General features: G+C 44.6%; 1 protein-coding gene across 1 annotated transcript in view; it reads right to left on the bottom strand.

The window, feature by feature from the left end:
• Tbc1d9 (TBC1 domain family member 9) overlaps nucleotides 1–19895 on the bottom strand; it is a 103623-nt gene that overhangs the window by 22960 nt on the left and 60768 nt on the right. The window contains exons 4-10 of the mRNA XM_021169602.2: nucleotides 15858–16086; nucleotides 15180–15441; nucleotides 12822–13029; nucleotides 9655–9861; nucleotides 8002–8172; nucleotides 7057–7207; nucleotides 383–597 (exon numbers count right to left, since the gene is read on the bottom strand). Of these exons, the coding sequence (XP_021025261.1) occupies nucleotides 383–597; nucleotides 7057–7207; nucleotides 8002–8172; nucleotides 9655–9861; nucleotides 12822–13029; nucleotides 15180–15441; nucleotides 15858–16086 (1443 nt within the window). The remainder of the gene's footprint in view (nucleotides 1–382; nucleotides 598–7056; nucleotides 7208–8001; nucleotides 8173–9654; nucleotides 9862–12821; nucleotides 13030–15179; nucleotides 15442–15857; nucleotides 16087–19895) is intronic.

Here is a 19895-nt window from a genome sequence, read left to right as displayed (position 1 = left end):
GTTTCAACTTTGGGGATATGTAAGCCCTTATACATACTCTGGCTTCTTACATTGTCTACTTACAACAGGTTAAAATCTGTGTAAAACAATGTTTTGAGAAAAGCAGCCCCTTCCCTGTAAATGATCACATGGAGAGAGGCATGACAGAGGGGAAAACTGGGAGAAGAGAGTTACAAACCCGCTGCCAGCAGGGCTTGGGCCCATCGCTGCTTGCCTGGGCTTCCTTGCTTGCTCTAATTAAACTCCCGGCTGGCTGGTCTGATGCTGAATCTCATCTGAATTCTCCTCTTACAGGACTATAAGAACTGAGACTGCAGGTTGGGTTTGAGATTGGAGGATACTTGGGGAGGAGCCCTCCCCAAACACAACTTGCGGCAGTTACCTGGCAGTACCCTATGTTGGGATTGCGAAAAGCATAAGCCGTTAAGACTCTCCTCAGAGCCGCGATGCCCATTTCGTTCTGGAAAGCTGGGTGTTCTGGAAGGGAGCGGTGTAAGTCTCTCTCAATCTCCTCGGTGGCCAGATTGTACTTTCCCATAGACTTCTCCACAAGATCCTCGTAGTACCCGGGGTGTGTGGCCTTTTCATTGATGGCCCCTGGGACACAACAGATAGGACATCAAGAAAGCTGAAATCCTGCTGTTCCAGCTATAGACAGCAATGATTGGCTGACACTCTGCTTTTCCACCAAGCAAAGGAAACTGAAAAAAAGATCACCTTTATAGGGTGTTTTCAGTGACACCTAGACTGGTAATTTACCTGTGACCTTCTTCCCTCTCTCGGTCCCTCAGCGACCTGGCCACGCCACCTCCCAGCATGTGCTAAAGGTTCGAAAAAGTGTTCCAAGCCCACACAGACAGCACTGAGGGCTGCATAGGGACATAAGAGGAACGCCAGACAGAGTGAGCCAGGCTGAATTCTCACTCTTGGTTGCTCTCTTGGCTTTTATTTTATGAGAGGATCTGTTAAAGTCTCACTTGAGAATAGGATTGCCTCTCAAAATAACTTTTAGCCTGTTTCTTAAAGCTCTTCTGCAATGGTGACATAACAGTGACAGGAGAGCCTAGGGCTTGCTAAAGCTGCAGGCAGCAGCGGCGAGGGTCCTCACAGTAGAGCTGAGTCTCTACCTCTGATGGGACAGCCCCTTGGGTTGCAGAGATGGGGTTGCAGAATAGGGCCAACAGTTACTGACTTGAGATCTTTATGTTAAGATTCTCACAGGCAGAAACACCCATCTGTGTCAATAACTAAGACCCAATCTCAGTATGACTTTACACTGCCACTGGGAAAGGTGAATATTCACACTCAGAAGAATGAAACCGAACCCTCACCTGACAGACACCCCCAGTCAACAACATGTGTCAAGGGTTAGAGCATAAGCGATAAAGTCTAAAAGGGCCAGAGGAGAACAGGGAGGACATTTCTTACAGAGCAATTAATCTTTGCATGTGATACCAGTCATATCCACAGGGCACAGGCAGTAAACATAGAAACAGGTAAGATCATGTAAGTTCAAAGCTTGACTCAAGCAACAAGAGGAAGCTAACAGGATGGAAAACACTACAAGTAAACCATGCATTCGATAAAGAGTGCTTATCCAAAATACACGACTGTAAAGGGGATTTAGGTGTCTCTGAAAAGCACTTGCCCTGCAAGTCTGAGGTCCTGAGTTTGATCCCTGGAACTCAGAGTGGAGAGAATCAACATTAAATGTATTGTTTTCTGACTGGCACACGTGCCCTGTGGCACACACACACACCATATACACATACTAATGATAAATAAAAGAATAAAAAAAAAATAGGGGCTGGCAAGACAGCTCAGCAGTAAAGATCACTTGCTGCTCTCGTAGAGGATGGGAATTCAGTTCCTGGCGACTGAGTCAGGCAGCTCATGACTGTCCATACTGCTACAGAGGACTTGAAGATCACAAAAAAGTTATATGAAACAATAGGAAAAGAGCACAAAATAATAACAAATCAGAAAAAGTCCAATTAAAAGTAGGCAAAGAAACAGACATTATTCAAAAAGAGGCCTACCACAGGGTAACAAGTACATGAGAAGGTCCCCCCCCCCATTAGGTAACCACTAGACAAATGTAAATAAAAACTAGAGTAGAAAAATGAATACATTAAAGATACAAGATACAGGATAAATATACAAAACTAAGTTCCACGCATATTTGCTAACAATGAGCAACTTCCAGATGAAAGGAAATAATCCCATTTATAATAGGATCAAAAATTAAAATACTTAGGAGTGTAATGAAATAACATAAGCCAGGCCTAACACAATGCAGGCTACAAACGTAGCTCAGAGAAATGAACAAAGATCCAAATCTAAATAAATTTATCCTCTGTCCACAGATTAGAAGACAACTCTGCTAAGAGAGAAAAACTCCCAAACTTACCGACAGATTTAACATAATATCAAAACCACAGGAGCCCTTTGCTGATTAGCTGATCCTAAATTCTTTGTAAGTGACTCCAAATGGTCCAACCAATCTTGAAAGGAAAGAATTGGAAGGCCCACATTTCTTTGTCTTACATCTTATGACAAAGTTACAGTAATTTTGGCTGTGTGATACTCACAGACAGAAATATAAGTCATTGTATTAAAATCTGAAATCCAGACATAAATTCCCATATTTATGATCATCTCGTCACCTTTGAAAATGCAGAGAAGATGACAACTCAATGCAGAGAAGCTGAGCCCGTTCAACAGACACACCAGGACAACACTTCATTCATATGGAAAGGAGTGGGGTTACGCCATTCCTTCTACCACACAGAAAATTAACTCATAACGAACGGATCAGTGAGACATAATCTCAAGCCCCAGTTGCAAGCACAGGTCAAAGCCAGTGGTTCTAAACCCTCCTAATGCTGTGACCCTTTAATACAGCTCCTCACGTAGTGGTGACCCCTCAACCATAAAATTATTTCATTGCTACTTCATAACCATATGTTTGCTACTGTTATGAATCATAACATAAGTATTCATGTTTTCTGATGGTTGTGGGTGATCCATGTGGAACAGTTGTTCACCCCTCAAAAGAGGTCACGGCCCACAGGTTGAGAACCCCTCGTCTAAGCATTCATGACTTAAAGGTACAGTGACAAAGAAAGCATCCTCCAGAATGTTAAAAACTGTGCTTCAAAGGTCAGCATTTAGACAGCGAGAACAGACAGCAGAATGGAATAGTCTGAAAACTCTCGTAAGTGTTTTGTATCCAAAACCGATTAAAAAATTCTTACAACTAAATACTGAATATTATAATTGGAACATTAGCTAATTAAAAACGGGCAAAAGACCTCAGTAGACATTTCCACAGGAAAACTACGCCAACAGCCAATAAATGACTGAGGAAATGAATCAAAACCACAATTAGAAAACTACAGAGAATAAGTGGGTGTGGAGTGCTGAGCTCTAAGGGGGAGCATCCGAACCCCAAACCAAGCTGTCAACTCCCAAGGCTCAGGGAACAACACAGAACAAGGAGGGGCAGGCTGTTATGGTCAGGGAGCACTGCTGTCAAAAGGGGTCTTCTGGACTTGACAGGAGCTCACCAAGCCCCTACTGACAATAGACAGCAGCTGGAGAGAGATGAGTCACCTTTCTTCAGGGGTGTGGCCTCTGGTATACTGACCACATCACAACGTACAGCCATAGCATGCCTACCCGCAGGCAACACTAACTGGATTCAGGTATGGTTATAGGAAGGCAGGGAAGGACGGAGGGAGGAAGGGAGAAATAGAAGAACGGAAGGAGGGAGGAAGGAAGGAAGGAAGGAAGGAAGGAAGGAAGGAAGGAAGGAAGGAAGGAAGAAAAACAAGACATGAAGCTGAGTTGGGGTTAGTAGTAACCTGGTGGTGATAGGCTCAGGTTGAAGGGAAGGAAGGGTGAATATGATCAAGGTATAATATATACATGTATGAAATTCTCCAAGAATAAATTAAAATATTATACTCAATGAAAACAAGTAACCTAATCAAACCAACAGAAATAAACTCCCTAAACCCAAGCCTCAACTTAGAAAGCACTTCACACCCACAAGGACAGCAACAGCAGAGGCAGTAAGAGTCAGTGGGGATGTGGAGAAACTGGATTGTCCCCTCACCAACGGGGACGTGACAAGATGCAGCTGCCTGGCCAACCCTCAAGGGGTTGCTTAGAAGGTAAAGCATGGGGTCACTAGAAAGGCCAGAAATCCTTCTCCCACGTACACAAACATATCTAAAAGGCACAACTCAACAGTCCCAGCAACAGTCCCAGGGTAGACAAGGGAACAGCCTAAACTGTTCATCAATGGATATATGCATGAAGCGCAGCTCTGGGCCCTAAACAGGAGTGCAATGTGGATACAGGGTGCAGCACGCTTGAAACCGGCAAACGTTATCCTATGTGGAAGTCGGTCACGAAATACTGAAAACTGGTTTCATCCACATGAGATGTCTACAGTAGACAATTCACAGCAACAGGAAGTAGGTCACCAGGTGCCCACAGCTGGGAGGAGTCTTGATGGGAAATGAAGAATAACTGACCAATGGCACGGAACAAGGTGACAATTGTGTAAAAGTAGCCGTGCCGACAGCGATGTGATTTGTGGATATATTCTAGATCACTACATTGTGTACACACTGGTAAATCTTGAGTCATTGCTCAAAAGATGTTTAATTTAAAATGAACAGTAGCCAGTGGTGGCACACACATTTAATCTCAGCACTTGGGAGGCAGAGGCAGGTGGATCTCTGTGAGTTCAAGGCCAGTCTGGTCTACAGACAAAGTTTGAGGACAGCTAGGCTACACAGAAAAACTCTGTCTCACAAACCAATAAAATAAGATAAAATAAAATAAAATAAAATGAATGGTAAAATATGTGCAGAATGACAAAGTAAACATTTACATTTCACTTTACAGAGCAGTGTCAGCAAATCAATGGTTGGCCCAGTCCTTATGCCTGACAGTCACAAGCAGACTGACACTGGCTGCTCTGCTCTCCATGGACACAGTTAGAACTTGACATCAGTAGGTCCAGAGTCCAGACCTGCAGCAGCCTTTAGGTCACGAAAAGCAGACAGATCTCAACATGGGCTTCTCAACCAGAAACTGGACCACCTCTATGGGCAGGCTGGTTTCCACATCAACACCACCCATGGGTATGTGGACACACACCCAACAAAGGATAGCGTGTAGACCCTTTGGTCACAGACAGCCTCCTCTTTAAACAAAACACTGAATAGAACCCTCTGCCCACGTCTGTCTACGTCAGTGGGCTGGGTGCAGCTGCTGTGTACTGGTTTCTTGGTGAATTCGTTTAAATCTAAAATGTGGCTATAAATAAGTTCTAAACTGAAGAAGGAGAGAAAGGAACTTTCCTGTACTGTCAGCGCTTTGGATCTGGTTGCCAAGGTGACCAGTTCCTGAAACACAGGGTAGAGTAAGAGAAACCAAGAAAGGGAACTCTCTATCACAACGGATGTAGTTAGAGTGCACCAGGCTCAAATTTGAGCATTACTTTGTGTTTTCCGAAATAGCGTCTTTTTAAGCAGCCCAGGTTAGTGTTGTACTCACTAGGTAGCCCAGGCTGGCCTCAAACTTGTAGAGAGTGTCCTGCCTCATCCTCCCCAGTTTTAGGATTACAAAAATCCACATCCACGCCCAGCTCACATTTAACATTTCAGGGAGGACCTGGGTCTGGTCTACACAGTGAAATGGGGGTGGGGGGCGTGGGGGTGGGAATCAAACAAACAAACTTTACACAAAATAGATAAAACAATTTCTATCTTTAATTTTATTTCTAGGATCTGAGCCTCTTATTTTTTTAAGATATATCTCATGATAGTCAATTTTACCATTTATGTCTACTTTCAGAAAGGTCTACAGTGTTAAGGCTTTCTTGTAAGCCAAGTGACTTTATTTTTAAGTTTCAATATCATTTGCTTTTAAGGAAAAAGATATGATAAAAGTACTTGGGTGGGACCATTTGTAGGTTCAAATAAAAAAAAATACTCCCACGGACTGAGTTAGACTGGTAAATAACATTTCCTTTAAAATGAAGATTTGGCGATAGTCAAAGGTATACGCTGATGACTGGGGTACAAAGATTCCTGGGGTGCACTAGATGTTTCCAGATGGCAGAAAATAGTAGTGGCTTCTCTGAAATGATTGAAATATTAAAAAGAGAAAAAAATCGAGTAGAAAAATCGCAGAAATTAGCTCACCACTTTAGATGACTTTTATTGTGGTATATTGTTATAATGGCTTAATTTTACCAGTTTATTAATATCTTACCTTGCCTAGTTAATAAGTTAGCCTCTATTATTAAATGTGGTGTGTGTGTGTGTGTGTGTGTGTGTGTAGGAAAATCTTTAGTATATACAGGATTGAATTCTGCTGTGTTTGCAGGCACTGGCTGGGTGGTGTGTGTGTGTGTGTGTGTGTCTGTCTGTCTGTCTGTCTCAGAAAGCATGCCCTGAGGACAGAGAATAGTGTTAATAGCTGTCACTCCTCTCTGGGAGACCTTTCTTCAGTGGTTTAGAGGCCAGTAAGTGGTCCATGCTCCTGTAAGTACCCTCTCACCTATGCTTGAACAAAGAAGCCTACTAGAGCTCATTGGTTCACTAAGTAGACTTCAGTGAATTCTAGTCGGTTACTGGTGCCCTAGCTGGGGTGAGCAGAGAGACGTGTATTCCCATCTCCAAAGAAAACATAACCAGTCCCACTGAAGGATTCTCGATGAAGTCAACATTTCCAGGAGAAAACAGCACTTCAACTCACAAAGTATTACACTTCTACTTCAGATCCTGTTCCCTCCCCCTCAACAGCCTCACTGGAGAAACAGAAGAAACCACCGCATTGGAGAATAGGGACAGTGACCTTGGAAACTCCCCTGTGAAGGAAGATACTATTGACTCCAGAACCTGGTGATTTGGGTATCTTATCCCAAAGGACTTTGGCTGCGCATCGGAAGGAGGCTGGAAGGAAGCCCCAGCCACCCTGCCGCACTGCTCTCAGCCCCGGTCACCCTGCAGCACTGCTCTTGGCAATTGTTACCTGAAAGCAGCAGCCAGAGCTCTCCGCGCATGCTCTCTGGGATGCCCTTCAGCACCAGCTCCCGGGTCTTCTCTGTGCGGTACATGCAGATTCCCTGCCCATACTCAGCAAAGTGAATCTTCCAGGCTTGTTCTTTCAAAAACTCTTTGGCCTGAAAGACATAGTGGGGCATGACCGATCCCCCATTAGGCTCTGATGGGAGGTCCTAAGGCACCACGAGAGATCGGGCTGATCCCTGTTGATGGACAGTTGACTCTGAGCAGAACTCCTGAGAATGTAGAGCTCTGGATGCTTAGAGTTTTTTCCTAATTTTATCCACTCATAGCCTGTTCTATCAGAGTCTCCTGTTCAGTAGCTACTTGATGGTAGACCAATCACTAGCCAGTAGAATGCTGGTCATACTTGTAGTTTTGTGTGAATGGCCCCCGTGAATGCGAATTGGTGACTTAAATGTGGGCCAAGAAAGAGCATCATTATTTGTTGTTTGGTTTACACAGGAGTTAAAAAAAAATAAGGCCAAAGACAAAGAAGTCACACAGGCACTATGACTCCCAAGGTTTCCATAAAACCACTCTGCAAGCTAATGACACACTTAGATAAAAATTGTTTTTACTTATTTATGAAAAAATATGTTAGAGATATCTCTACAAACATTTAAGGCCATTTCTATTGATGTTAGTTTAATTACAATAAAAATATCTACATGGGGACAGGAGAAATGGCTCAGTGGTCAAGAGTATACAGTCAGAATTCAGATCCCAGGATCTACATAACAAGCTGAAAATGCCTATAGTTCCACCTCCTAGGGATCCGAGCTCCCTCTGGCCTCCAACTGCATGTGTATACACACACACACCCCCAAAAATATCTAAAATAAATCTTAAAATGTTTTGTTTTCTTTTGTTCTAATCCAGTGAGTTTCAGTGGACAGGAAAATGCACCCACCAATTTTGGGTTGAATTCTTCAGGAGATCGCCGCCGGTACATGGTCATGAGGGTCTGGGTGGCTGTAGGGACACTGTTGCCATTGAGGTTAAAGGGGCGTTCTCCATCAGCATCCGAGCTTGTGCTTCTCTGGGGACTGGAGGAAACGAGGCTGCTGGGCTGAGAATACACCTGTCAATGGAGAGGGACACACGTGAATGGGCCTGGTGGCATAGCTCCCTTCTCTGTACAGTATTAACAGCTAGGTCATGTTTTCCCTCTTGCTGGGTGAAGAAGCGGGAAATACCAGCAAGTCAACACCTTTCAGAAGTTAATCTGGGGCTAAGTCATAAACTCCAGCATTCATTGCTCCAGAGTTTGGCCTCCTGGGGCCAGGCGTGTAGCTCAGCTGGTAAAGGGTTTGCTTACAGTGCACACAGCCCTGGGCTTCATCCCCAGCAGCACAGAAACGGGCTGAGGTGACCTGAGTCTATAATCCCAGCATCCCAGAAGGTGGAGCCATTGTCAGCTACACAGCCAAGTTCCAGGCTGGTTCTCTGTGCCCCCACCCCACAAAAAAAGGAAAAGAAAGAAGGAAAGAAAAAGAAAAAGAACAAAGGAAAACTGTTCAAGGATTTCTATTATCTGCGGAGAGATTAGAGCACTATTGCCAAGTTAACTTAAGACAAAACATTTTCCCTGTATTATCTCAATAAAAGTGTGCGGTTATCCGCTTCACTGATTTGCCTCCAAGTGAAGCAGGACACGGCAGAAGCAAAAAGCTTTGAAAACTGTTTTGCCTCCGGTCTAGTTTCTGGCATCTCAAAAATGCTACAGATGTGACTAGGCAGCAGGGACAGGGTTGGTCCCCACAACCTTGCTGTCTTTAGCTAACTGAAGCTTCCTCCGCCACTCCGGCTGACTGTTCTTTGGATGGTGGCCTGTGCATTCCAGCACAGAAGAATCACCATAGTGATGCTATATTTCAGGTCTGATTTCGGAACCCTTCCCACGGATGCCATTAAATAGAAAGGAGTCACTTTTCGTGTAATCAGAACAGGTCACTTAATGATATCTCCAACTTAAAAAGGCTGAAACTGGGCCTGGTGGTATAAACCTGGAATTCCAGCTAATGCTGAAGCTAAGGGATTGCACGTCACAGCCTCTGTGGGCTACAGCGTGAGTTCAAGGCCAGCCTGGAGAACTTAGTGAAGGCTGGGGTTATAGCTCTGTAGCAGATCACTTGACTAGTTTATGTGACACTCTGGGTGGCAACCCTTTTGAGGGTCAAATGACCCTTTCACAGGAGTTTCCTAAGATCGAAAAAACATATTTGCGCAATGATTCATCATAGTAGCAAAATTACAGTTATAAAGTGATAATGAAATAATTTATAGTTAGGAGATCACCAAAACCTGAGGAACTGCATTAAAGGGTTGTAGTATTAGGAAAGTCGAGACCCACTGCTTGATCATAGAGCTATGATCAAATTTCAATTCCTTATAACTGAAGACGATCCTGCTGAGATACTGCGCTGGCACTTGGGGCTTAACACAGCTGTTAAATTTGACAGTCAAACAAGTTGGACAAAGAGGTGCACACATCAGGGCTGACCCCACGATGCTCCGGTGAACATAGGAGTAGCCCTACTATGCTCGGGTGTCTCCCACCAACCTCATCATCTGAGCTGTTGCAGCTTCCCGAAAACTCTTTGTCTGAATAGATCCTAGAAGTCGTTTGCTGCAAGAAATCTGAGATCCTCTGCACCAGAAAGTCTCTGTCTTTCAAGTTGGCGAACAGGAAGGTCATCCTGTTCCTGGTGCTGATGGACAGAGGGCTGGGGAGCACACTGCAGCTGTCGGCCTTCTCCACGATGGTTACCTGGGGAAAGAGGAAGCAGGCGCACCGTGTGGGAGGACTGGGAAGGCAGCCCCTGCTGAAAGAGCAAGGAGCTCACATCCCAAGTCCCTGGGGAAGCCATCCATGTCTCAGACAAACAGAAATCCTTCCAACACAAGTCAAACTGGAGACTCTAAATGGAAAATAGAATGATCTTTCTGGGTTTTTCCAAACTAGGGGACATTTTCCAGCAACCAGAGGCATATTTGTTTGTCACTGGTGGAGAAGTGACAGCTGCCTAGTCTGATGCTGCCAGACATCTTGCTGGGCACAGCTCTGCAGCAATAACTGGCCCAGGATGCCAGTCATGACAAGCTTGAGATTGAAAAGGAATTCCCAGTTTTCATTAAAATTTCATGGAGCCAAAGGAGACAGCTCTCCTAGCTGCTGTATCATCAGTAATAAAGTAATTCCAATGCTGTCTCCTTTTACTAAGTAAAGATTATGATGGCTTTCAGAATGCCACCAGTCCATTGGATGCATCATACAGATGCCAGGGCTTGGCAGCGAATGCTTTCAAGGACTTGTTCCTGAGCAGACAGGATGTAAACAACTGAACAACTGTGCACCTGTGCTCTCTCTTGCTCCTCTCTCTGTGCGTGTGTGGGTATGTGTGTGTGGGTGTGTGCGCACACGTGCCTGCAGGTATATGCATGTATGTATACATTTGTGGGCACTCAATCAAGTCTTCTACAGTGTGAAAGAAAAAGAAAAGAGAAATAGCTGTCTTTGAACTGAAGACTACATCTCTCTGTCTCTGTCTCTCTCTGTGTATGTACATGCTGCATTTGTGAATATGTGTTTTGTGTGTGTGCATGTGTGAACATAGGCATGAGGATGGTCAGAAGTGGATTCTGAGGAATCTCTCCCTCAATAACTTTCTACCTTACCTTTTGAGGCAGGGTTGCTCACTGAACTGGGAGTTCACCAGTTTGTCTAGGTTGTCTGGCCAGGGAATGCCAGGGACCCCGCAGCCTTTGCCTCCCAAACAGGAGCATACTGCCATGCCTGAATTTCAAGATGGGTCTTGAGGATCCAAACTCAGACATTCATGCTTGCAAACAAATAAAGTACAGATATCTATCTACCAAGCCCAATACCAATGGTTTTGAACAGGATTTTCATCAACTTCAAACAAATACAAATATACTAAAAAATTTTTCTTTAGTACATTAAAACAACAAATCTTAGAGCAAACGTTAAGTGGTGTGTCCACCATAACTTCAACTTTCTATCTAAAGCTAGAATCTCTTGTCTTCCTCATTCTGCAGTCTGGCCACTGCACACTGGCAAAACTATGTTGGCTTTTGATCCCAAAGTGCATTTCCCTTGCTGTTCCAGGTAACAGCTGTACCACACTCGGGCAGAATCTGGTAAAGGAAATCATGCTGAGGGGCCAGCAAGATGTCCCTGCAGCAGGTCAAGAGCCTGCCCCCCAAACCTGGAGACCCAAGTTCCAGCCCTGGAGCCAACATGAAGTTAGAAGGAGAGATTCACCTCTCCAGCATTATCCTCTGACCTGGACACTTCATACCTACACATCTCTCTCTCTCTCTCTCTCTCTCTCTCTCTCTCTCTCTCACACACACACACACACACACACACACATACACACATGCGCACACACTCATGCATGCACTTTTTAAAAAAATATGCTTAGAACTAAGTGAATTTGCTAATTTACTAATTCAACCAAAATGAATTTGCAGGAACAAATTATGGAGCCTGTTTATCATTAAGTGCAACATAACTGATCTTCTCAAATTCACCTCTGATAAATTATCCTGATCTCAAAAAATGTTCTATTATTACTCAGCTAAACCTACGATAAAGTGAATATGTTCTAATATTACTCAGTTAAACCTACAATTTAAGTGAAGAGGACCTGTCATTTGTTTGATACTTCATGCACTATTTGATCAAACAATTCAGCCTCAGGGAATTGGTAATCCATAACTTGAGGAGATCTTACACGTGCCTGCAGCAGTGAGAAGCTCCACCCATGGATAGACAGAGGAATGCATTAAGTACTACACTTAATGGAATAGTATATAGTCATTAACAATTATACTGCTGCTGTAAGATGAAATAAAACTATCTCTCTATGTTTATATCTAAATGTATGACGTATACACGATAATGCACTGGGAAAGCTGAAAAGTCTATCTGATGGGTTCAGTGGTGGTTGTCTCCAAATGGTGGAGCAAGGTGGGAATTTTGTCTTCTTCTTATCAATATTTTTGGAAATTTGCTAAGACAGTAACACATTACTCTTAAAATATAAGGAAAGTAATATTTTTAAATCAAAGAGCAGCAGACTGGAACATGAACCTTTTTTACCTCAGGGCTCTGAGCATGGTGGTGATGAAGAGCCCAAAAGCTTTGATCCCCTTAACTTCACTGAAAAAGACCAAAGTACACAGGGCTTCCAACTTCTACACCGCCCACCCCAGGCACCATCAGTACTCACTGATGGCAAAAAACAGACCAATGTTTTGTTTAAAGAAAAAAGAAAAAAACCTTAGAAAGATGGCTTGGTGTGGGTAAGAGCACTTCATGTATATAAACACAAGGACCAGGGTTTGAATGCCATGAACCCACATAAAGCTTGTGTTTATGCGGGCGCATCTGTCTGTAACCTTAGCACAGGGGACGGAGACAAGTGCATCTCAGGAACTGATTGGCTGCCAGTGTAGCTGAACTGGAGAGCTTCCGGTTTTGTGAGTGATCCTGCTTATAGCAGTCAGGAAGAGACAACGGAGGAAGCCAACTGACAGCAATGCTCTGGCCTCCACCTGTCGTTATGGTGCACGAATCGATACACACATGCGTGCATGCGCGCGCGCACACACACACACTCACACACACACAACCACCTGTAGGCATGTAGTACACACCGGCACAGTCTAAATAAAGAAAATAAATCCCAGGTTTCCACTTACTTCCCGGAGTGGAATTATGAGGCTGCAGAGGTTTTCCTCCTTGCTGGCAAAACAGATGTAATTAGTGGAGACGAACATCTGACCCAAAATGTGCATCTTGTTAAACGGAGTCCAGAGGGTGCAGTCAGTATGTCCGTCTAGCTTTTCGTCTTTGGGCAGCCGGAAAAGGGCGCGGTATCGCTCGCTCTTCGCTCTGGCATCCAGATCACTGCAAGCCAATGACTGCTGTTCAGGTCACCAAGAAAGACGCAGCAATGCTTTTTAACTCCCACCATGGAGGGTTCCAGCCCTTGCCTCAGTCTTTCCAGACCCATTCCTCCCAGTCTTGGCTGTGTATTGGTGGGGTTTCAACCTCTGAGCACATAATTTTACTACAGTAAAATCTAGCCATTTTACAATTAATAACAGTAAATGTTGGGTTTTTTTTGTTTTGTTTTTAAAATCTGGGGCAAAATAAGTCTGAAAAAGGAAGCACATTCTCTTTCCAAATAATGCAAGGATTCTGAAAGAGGTCATTCAACTTTTATCCAGAGTCATTCTTGGAGATTCACCATTTTTGTTTGTTTGGTTTTATTTATTTTATTTTGTTTTCCCAAGACAGGGTTTCTCCGTGTAGCCCTGAAAGATCTAACTGCAGCATGAACAGCAAAAAAACCCCGTGGGGTGTCACTCTGCACCCTGAGCTACAGGGTGAAGAAACCTGGAACAGCACACTTCCAGACACAAAGGCCCTAGATCTCACCTGAGGCTTCCTTCGGCTGACTCCACTACTTCCCCTGATGACATTCTTCTCCTGCTCAGAACTCTATCCCACCTGTGCCCCACAGAAGGTCTAGTTCACCCGCTGGCTTGGTTCCCCACGGACAGTGAACGCACAAGAGCCACAGCCTGCCTCTGCTCTGTCTGTCTCATCGGCTCTGGAGCTGCACACATTGGCATAATTCACATCCTACAAAGATCCCATTTGGAAACCGCTTTCTTATGCTTCATCCTTAGGCTTCTTCATCACGGTGCCTACCCTCCCCAACAAAGTTTTCCTCTCAGAGCCTTCCATCCAGTCCATGTTTTTTTGTACAGTCATTTTCCTCTGAACTTCTCCTAAATGAGGAGGAAGACTCCTAAGACTCCGGAAGTAAATAGATCATATAGGATTCAGGAAGTAAACAAGACTTCCAGGCTCAGTAATCTTACAAAACACACACCATTCACCAGCCGCCGCCGTCCGTCCCCCCCACCCCACACACACACACGGGTTATAGGAGCAGTAACAACACTAGAAGAGGGTGCTGTCCATCTGGCTGAGCTGCTGGGCCACACTGCAGGCCATGCAAGCGTCCTACAGGGGTACAGTCTCAGGAGGTGATGCCCATGCTGGGGTGAGTGTCCCAGTGACAAGCTAAAGTTCCTGTCAGGAACCCCAATAAACTAACTAGATCACTAAGCTTGGTTTGGGTGTCATTTCTTTGGTTTGTCGTTAATGCCATATCTGGGATGAACAGTGTCCCTGTCTCTGTGGAAAAAGTCACACAGCATCAAATATTTTCCGAACTCAAAACAAACCAAAAGCATCTCTTCTTTGTCAATCGCCTTCAAGGTCTCCTCTGTTAATTGCTTTTGAGTTTTACTAGGTATATAGTTCATTTAGGTAACGAATAAATCTGTTGTTCACTAGGAGGTCAAAACCCGAAAGAAACCCCAGAAGACATTCTAATGATGCGCTTGTCTTTTCAGACTCCCATTCCCACCTGCATAGCAACACTTCCCACCTTTATGTGATTAGAGGAATAACCTCCATCCTGATGTCCTGTTAGCAACTCCACTCAACACAATCAAAACCAACCCCTCAGACGCTCTGGAATCAGTCTTCCTTGACTCATTTCCCATCTTAGGAAGGGCAATTCTGTGTCCGAGATCAACATCAAGAGGCTTTGGCGTTCCCTCGCCCCACCCTGGCTCTCTCACACACACCACACTTCCCTGCATCTCCTCATCCCACATCCCGGCCAATGACCGACTGCTCTTGGTGTTTTTCCCTTGGGCTTCCTCCATGTGATCCTTCTGCCCCAAATGTGCACCTTCTATAACCCATGACCCCAGCTCAGAGCAGCTCCACTGAGGTCACCTGAGGTCAGTGTGAACCCACTGCACTCTGTCCTTAGGACTAGCAGAGATCTCACCACATGGTGGAGGGAATGGTCATGCCTATTTCTCTAACTGACCTGGCATGCCTCCGGCAGCCTTTCCCTGTTGTAGCTACACTCAGGAAAGCGCTCATGAGCTGGAAGTTGGCCAGAGCTCAGTGCCCCGAGTGAATTGAAAGGTTTTCCATCTCTGAGTTCTAAAGGTTCTCTCACCCACCGTTTCAGAGCAGATACTTTTTTGGGAGATTTCTTCTTGAGTTTAGGCAGGGATCGGTCCTGTTCAAAGCCTTCATTGTCCAAGAGCTGCCTCATGGCTATGTTGGCAAGCTGTTCCATCAGCTTGAACGTCTCATTGATGTTGAGGAACACGGAGAAGAAGTGCTCACTGGACCTTGTGCTCACTTTGATCATATCCGGCAGGAGCAGCGTGGCGTTCTTCTCCAGTTGAGTGATGTCCACCCACCGGATCACCAGCTTGGCTGAGCACGGGCAACAAGGGTGGGTCAGTACTTACTTCAGATAAGTGTCTTTCCCGATACGATAAGCTCACAACCCCGCCACACAACCTGCCCAACTCGTTTGAGCTCCTGATCTGTTTTTATGGTCTCGTTCGTTAGTAATAACTTGTATTACATGAACTCTGGGATCAGAATTATTAGACTTGAAGTCCCATCGACTGAATCAACGGTACCTTTACTGAACCTCTAGTACTCAGTGAATAATTTGTTTGTAATTGCTGAATTGGACCTAACTGAATTCACTGATTAAACAGTCAGGAAACAGTCTTGACTCCCCTCTGTATACATGGCTTTGCCGTTCTGATTTGGTTTATGAGATCAGGGAAAACCGTCAGCGGACTTTCCAAAGGCTCTCGCTGAGACGAGAGACCACTCACCTTCCCTCCCCATCAGGAAGGAGGAAAAACACAGGTGGTTGATGCTTAGGTACATCCAGCCCTGCCGAGGGACCCTCCCCTTCCAGTAGCTGCATGAGTAATAGTTGACTAGTTTCTCTTCTTCAGGCATCCCAAACAGCCTGTGGAACTTCACGATGGCCTCTTTAAACTTCTCTGTATCCTCATCTTCTTTCACATCATTGATTTTGTTATATTCGGCAATGATGCCCTAATCGGGACAAAGCAAACAGACGGGGTTATGCCTGCAGCGGAACACAGAGGAGTGAAGCACCTCCTAAGACCAGATTTGTTTTAATGATTAGTTCTCTCCAAAGGCAGCCAACCCATCAGATGCTAGGCTTCTCCATAGTACCAGATTGGCCCCTCCTGGGTCAGCCTCCCCGGAGCCTCCATGCCTAGCCAATTAACCAGTAACGTGTGATTTTATTACACGTCTATTGGTTATTTGTTAATTTATGTTCACTAAAAGTTAAGCTGTTTTATTTTAAAATAAGGGAATAAAAGCATCTTGTCACTGAATATTTACTAAACACATCAAGAAAGAGTCAACTTCTAGCTTTTCCAAAAAACAAACAAACAAACAATCAAAAAAACCAAACCAAACCAAACCAAAACAAAACAATTTACCATAGAAGACCAAGGGAGGCAAGGCTGAATATAAGTCACTAACAGACATCTGTCCTGAGTCCCAGAGCCTGAGTTGTTGTTTGAGCTGAAGGCAAGTGAATATGAGAATGGAACTTAGACAAAAGACTTTTTGACAGATGCCCAGGAGATAAAATATTTGCATTGAATGTGACTGGTTATGGTTTGGATATGCTTGGCCCAGGAAGTGGCACTATTAGGAAGTGTGGTCTTGTTGGAGTAGGTACGGCCTTTTTGATGGAAGTATGTCACTGTGGGGTGGGCTTTGAGACCTTCATCCTAGCTGCCTGAGGACAGTCTGCTCCTAGCTGCCTTCCTGTTAGGATGTAGAACTCTCAGCTACCTGCACTCTGCTATGCTTCCCACCATGATGATAACGGACTGAACCTCTAAACCTCTAAGCCAGCCCCAATTAAATGTCCCAATATATGACTTTGGTCATGGTGTCTCTTCAGAGCAATAAAACCCTAAGACAATGGTCTAATCTAAATCTGTTATTGCATCATTCTGCTAGCCTGAGATGCCATTTTTGTTGTTAGCCAGATCCTCTGTAATTTCCTAGGGACTGTCTTTGTGCATCTCTGTCAGAAGCAGCTTCCTTGGGCTGGAGGGATGGCTCGGTGGCTAAAGGCACTTGCTGCCAAATTTGATTTCCTGAGTTCAAGCCCTAGGACCCACACGGTAGAGGGAAGTTGTCCTCCAACTTCCACATGGGCACTATGGCACACATGACAATGCACATGTGTGAGGGTTTTCACATGCTCTCACACACACACATATGTGCAAGTATATACATATATATATATAAAAAGAAAAAATTCCCTCAAATTCCATGGTTGACTTTAATTGTCAAGTCTGCCCTTACCTCATCTTCAGTTTCTCTGATCTCATTCTCATTGGGCATGGCAGCTGTGAACTCAGGTTCCACGGTGTCACTTGTACCTGTGGGAACTTGGGAAAACTTTGGGATTTTCCTAGACAGGACTGAGTCCTTCGGCATCCTTAGGATTAAAAACTTAACAGGATCATTTTATCTATAACTCCTGGCCTTTGGGCTATCTATTGGGTTCTCATTCTTTCAATGCAGCCTGAATAGTACCCCTCAAACATCTTTTTAAAACAAGTTTGGTGGTGGTCGTGGTGGCATAGCTGGATAGGGCAGTTAGTAAATGGTTGCTGAGCAACCATGAGGACCTACAAGGACCTGATTTGATTGCCCAGAACAGACATGGAAAACAGCTGTCTCCACAGGCCCATTTCTGTAATGTTAGCTCCGAAATGATGTGGAGACAGGAGGATCCCTGGGCTTTAGGGTCAGCCTGTTTAGTGGAATCATGGACCCCCAGATTAATGTGAAAAATGTTGTTTCAAAAAAATAAAGTAGAGAAGAAATGAGGAGCACACCCAGCATACCCTCTGCCTCCACCCATGTAGACATCCCGACAAATACACCCTCCTCACAGACGTGTGTGTGTGTGTTATGTGTGTGTGAGACTGTGTGTTTGTATGTGTGTGTGTGTGTTCCTCATGAACAATGGAGGAGCACACCCAGCATACCCTCTGCCTCCACCCATGTATACTGATTTTGGAAATGGGAGCAATGGCTCAGCAGCTAAGAGCACTTGCATCGCAGAGGACTGGGGTCCGATTCCCAGAACCTTCATGGTGAATCACAACTATGCATGACTGCAGTCCCAGGGGACCCAGCTTCCCCTCTGATCTCCACAGGCACCAGGACACACTAGCATATGCAAAAATAAAACTAATTAAGAAACCAATTTGTCTACATCATTTATTATTCATAACCTAAGTAGCTCACCACTCCTGTCACAGTACAAATACTGGGTCAAATTCAGTTTGAATCCAAATGACACTGTAACTTTTTCCTTCCTTGTGCAGTATCTGAATAATTTCCCATGGGGAATTCTGCCCCAGCCAGCCTACAGGTGTCCTTTATAACTCTCACCTCCTCTGTGGTCCCATCATCCTGAGAGTCCCTCTGTCTGTCACCACAGCAACTCCCCAAGTCTGGCTTAATTAATTCCTACCTCCCAGCCATGATTTCTTCCCTCACACGCAGCACCAGTGATGGTGATTCTCTGCTTCTTATCTTGAAATCGTTTCCTGAATTTTCTGTCCATTGCCATACCTTATGGCCTGCAGTGGTGGCCACTAGGGGTGGTGGCTGAAGGGAAAGCCTCAGTCTTCCAAACATTGCCATCACCATTCAAGTGACTGAGCATCTTGGGCACAGAGCTAACAGCAATCAGCGGGATCCCCAGGTGAATTGCAACCCCACACCTCATGTTCAGTATAGTCTACTTTCATAGGCACTCCTAGATCCTCAACATGGGCTAGGATTATCACAGTGGCTTCCTGTCAAGGTTCTCTCCCCACTCAGGCCGTTTTGTAACAGCCGTGTTGTGAAACAGAGACTTGGTAACATTCCTACCTAAGCCTGTGCTGCATCCACTCCTTAGGATGTTTCCCTGCCCATCCTCTCCCTAGGCAGCCGTCCCTCCCTGTGAAACCAAGCAACTGGTGATTCCATCTAAACGCTCTCAGTTCTATACTCTTTCCATTTATGTCAGTGGACAGATTCAGTTTATGTTTATACCATACTTATATATATTATATACATCAACCACTAAGCCTGAGTTCCAACACTAACAATAGTGCCTTGAACATTTTACATATACCTAATGTCTAAAGGGTATTCAGTACAATAATCTTAATGGAGAATATGTTGTGTTCTCAAATTAGAATATATTTGAGTATATCTTAGGGAGCCATATTTTGTTTTTTTTTTTATTGTATGATACCAGTTGTGGATTGTGAAATCTGCATTGTTTCATTATGAGTTGACTCTTACGAAGTCAACTTTTCAGTTGTGTGCTCATCCAGGGTAGCAGGATGACTGACATCTCAAGTAGCAGCCCTTCTCCCTGGGAGACTAAGATCAGATTGCTTTCCTCTGAGAGAACAGACACGGAGCTCCTGTCAGCCCAAGGAGGTGGACATACGTTATTCTGGACAGGAACAGGCTTCAGTAGAGTTACATGAGGGATGTCAGACAACCAGAGGCAGCCCGGGGGCATTGGATCATTGAGTGAAAAGAGTTCAGAAGGATCTTGATGAGTTTGAGGCCAGCCTGGGATACACAGTAACTTCTGGGTCAACATATGCTACAGAGTTAAACCGTTTCCAATCCCCTGGCCCCTCAAAAACACAACTAAAAGAAGGAGAATAATACAGTAATGGGAAGCAGCGTCAGGGTTTCCTAGGCAACCACCTTGGCCTGGAATCATCCAGGAAACCTCAAGCAGGCTTGTATTTGTGGCAGATCTGTTACCAAAGTCAGAATAGGGAGAG

Source organism: Mus caroli, chromosome 8, assembly GCF_900094665.2.
Source record: "Mus caroli chromosome 8, CAROLI_EIJ_v1.1, whole genome shotgun sequence".
In the NCBI taxonomy this organism is placed as follows: Eukaryota; Metazoa; Chordata; class Mammalia; order Rodentia; family Muridae; genus Mus; species Mus caroli.
Note: the sequence above shows the minus strand (reverse complement) of the source record. Positions and strands in the feature narration are given on the sequence as shown.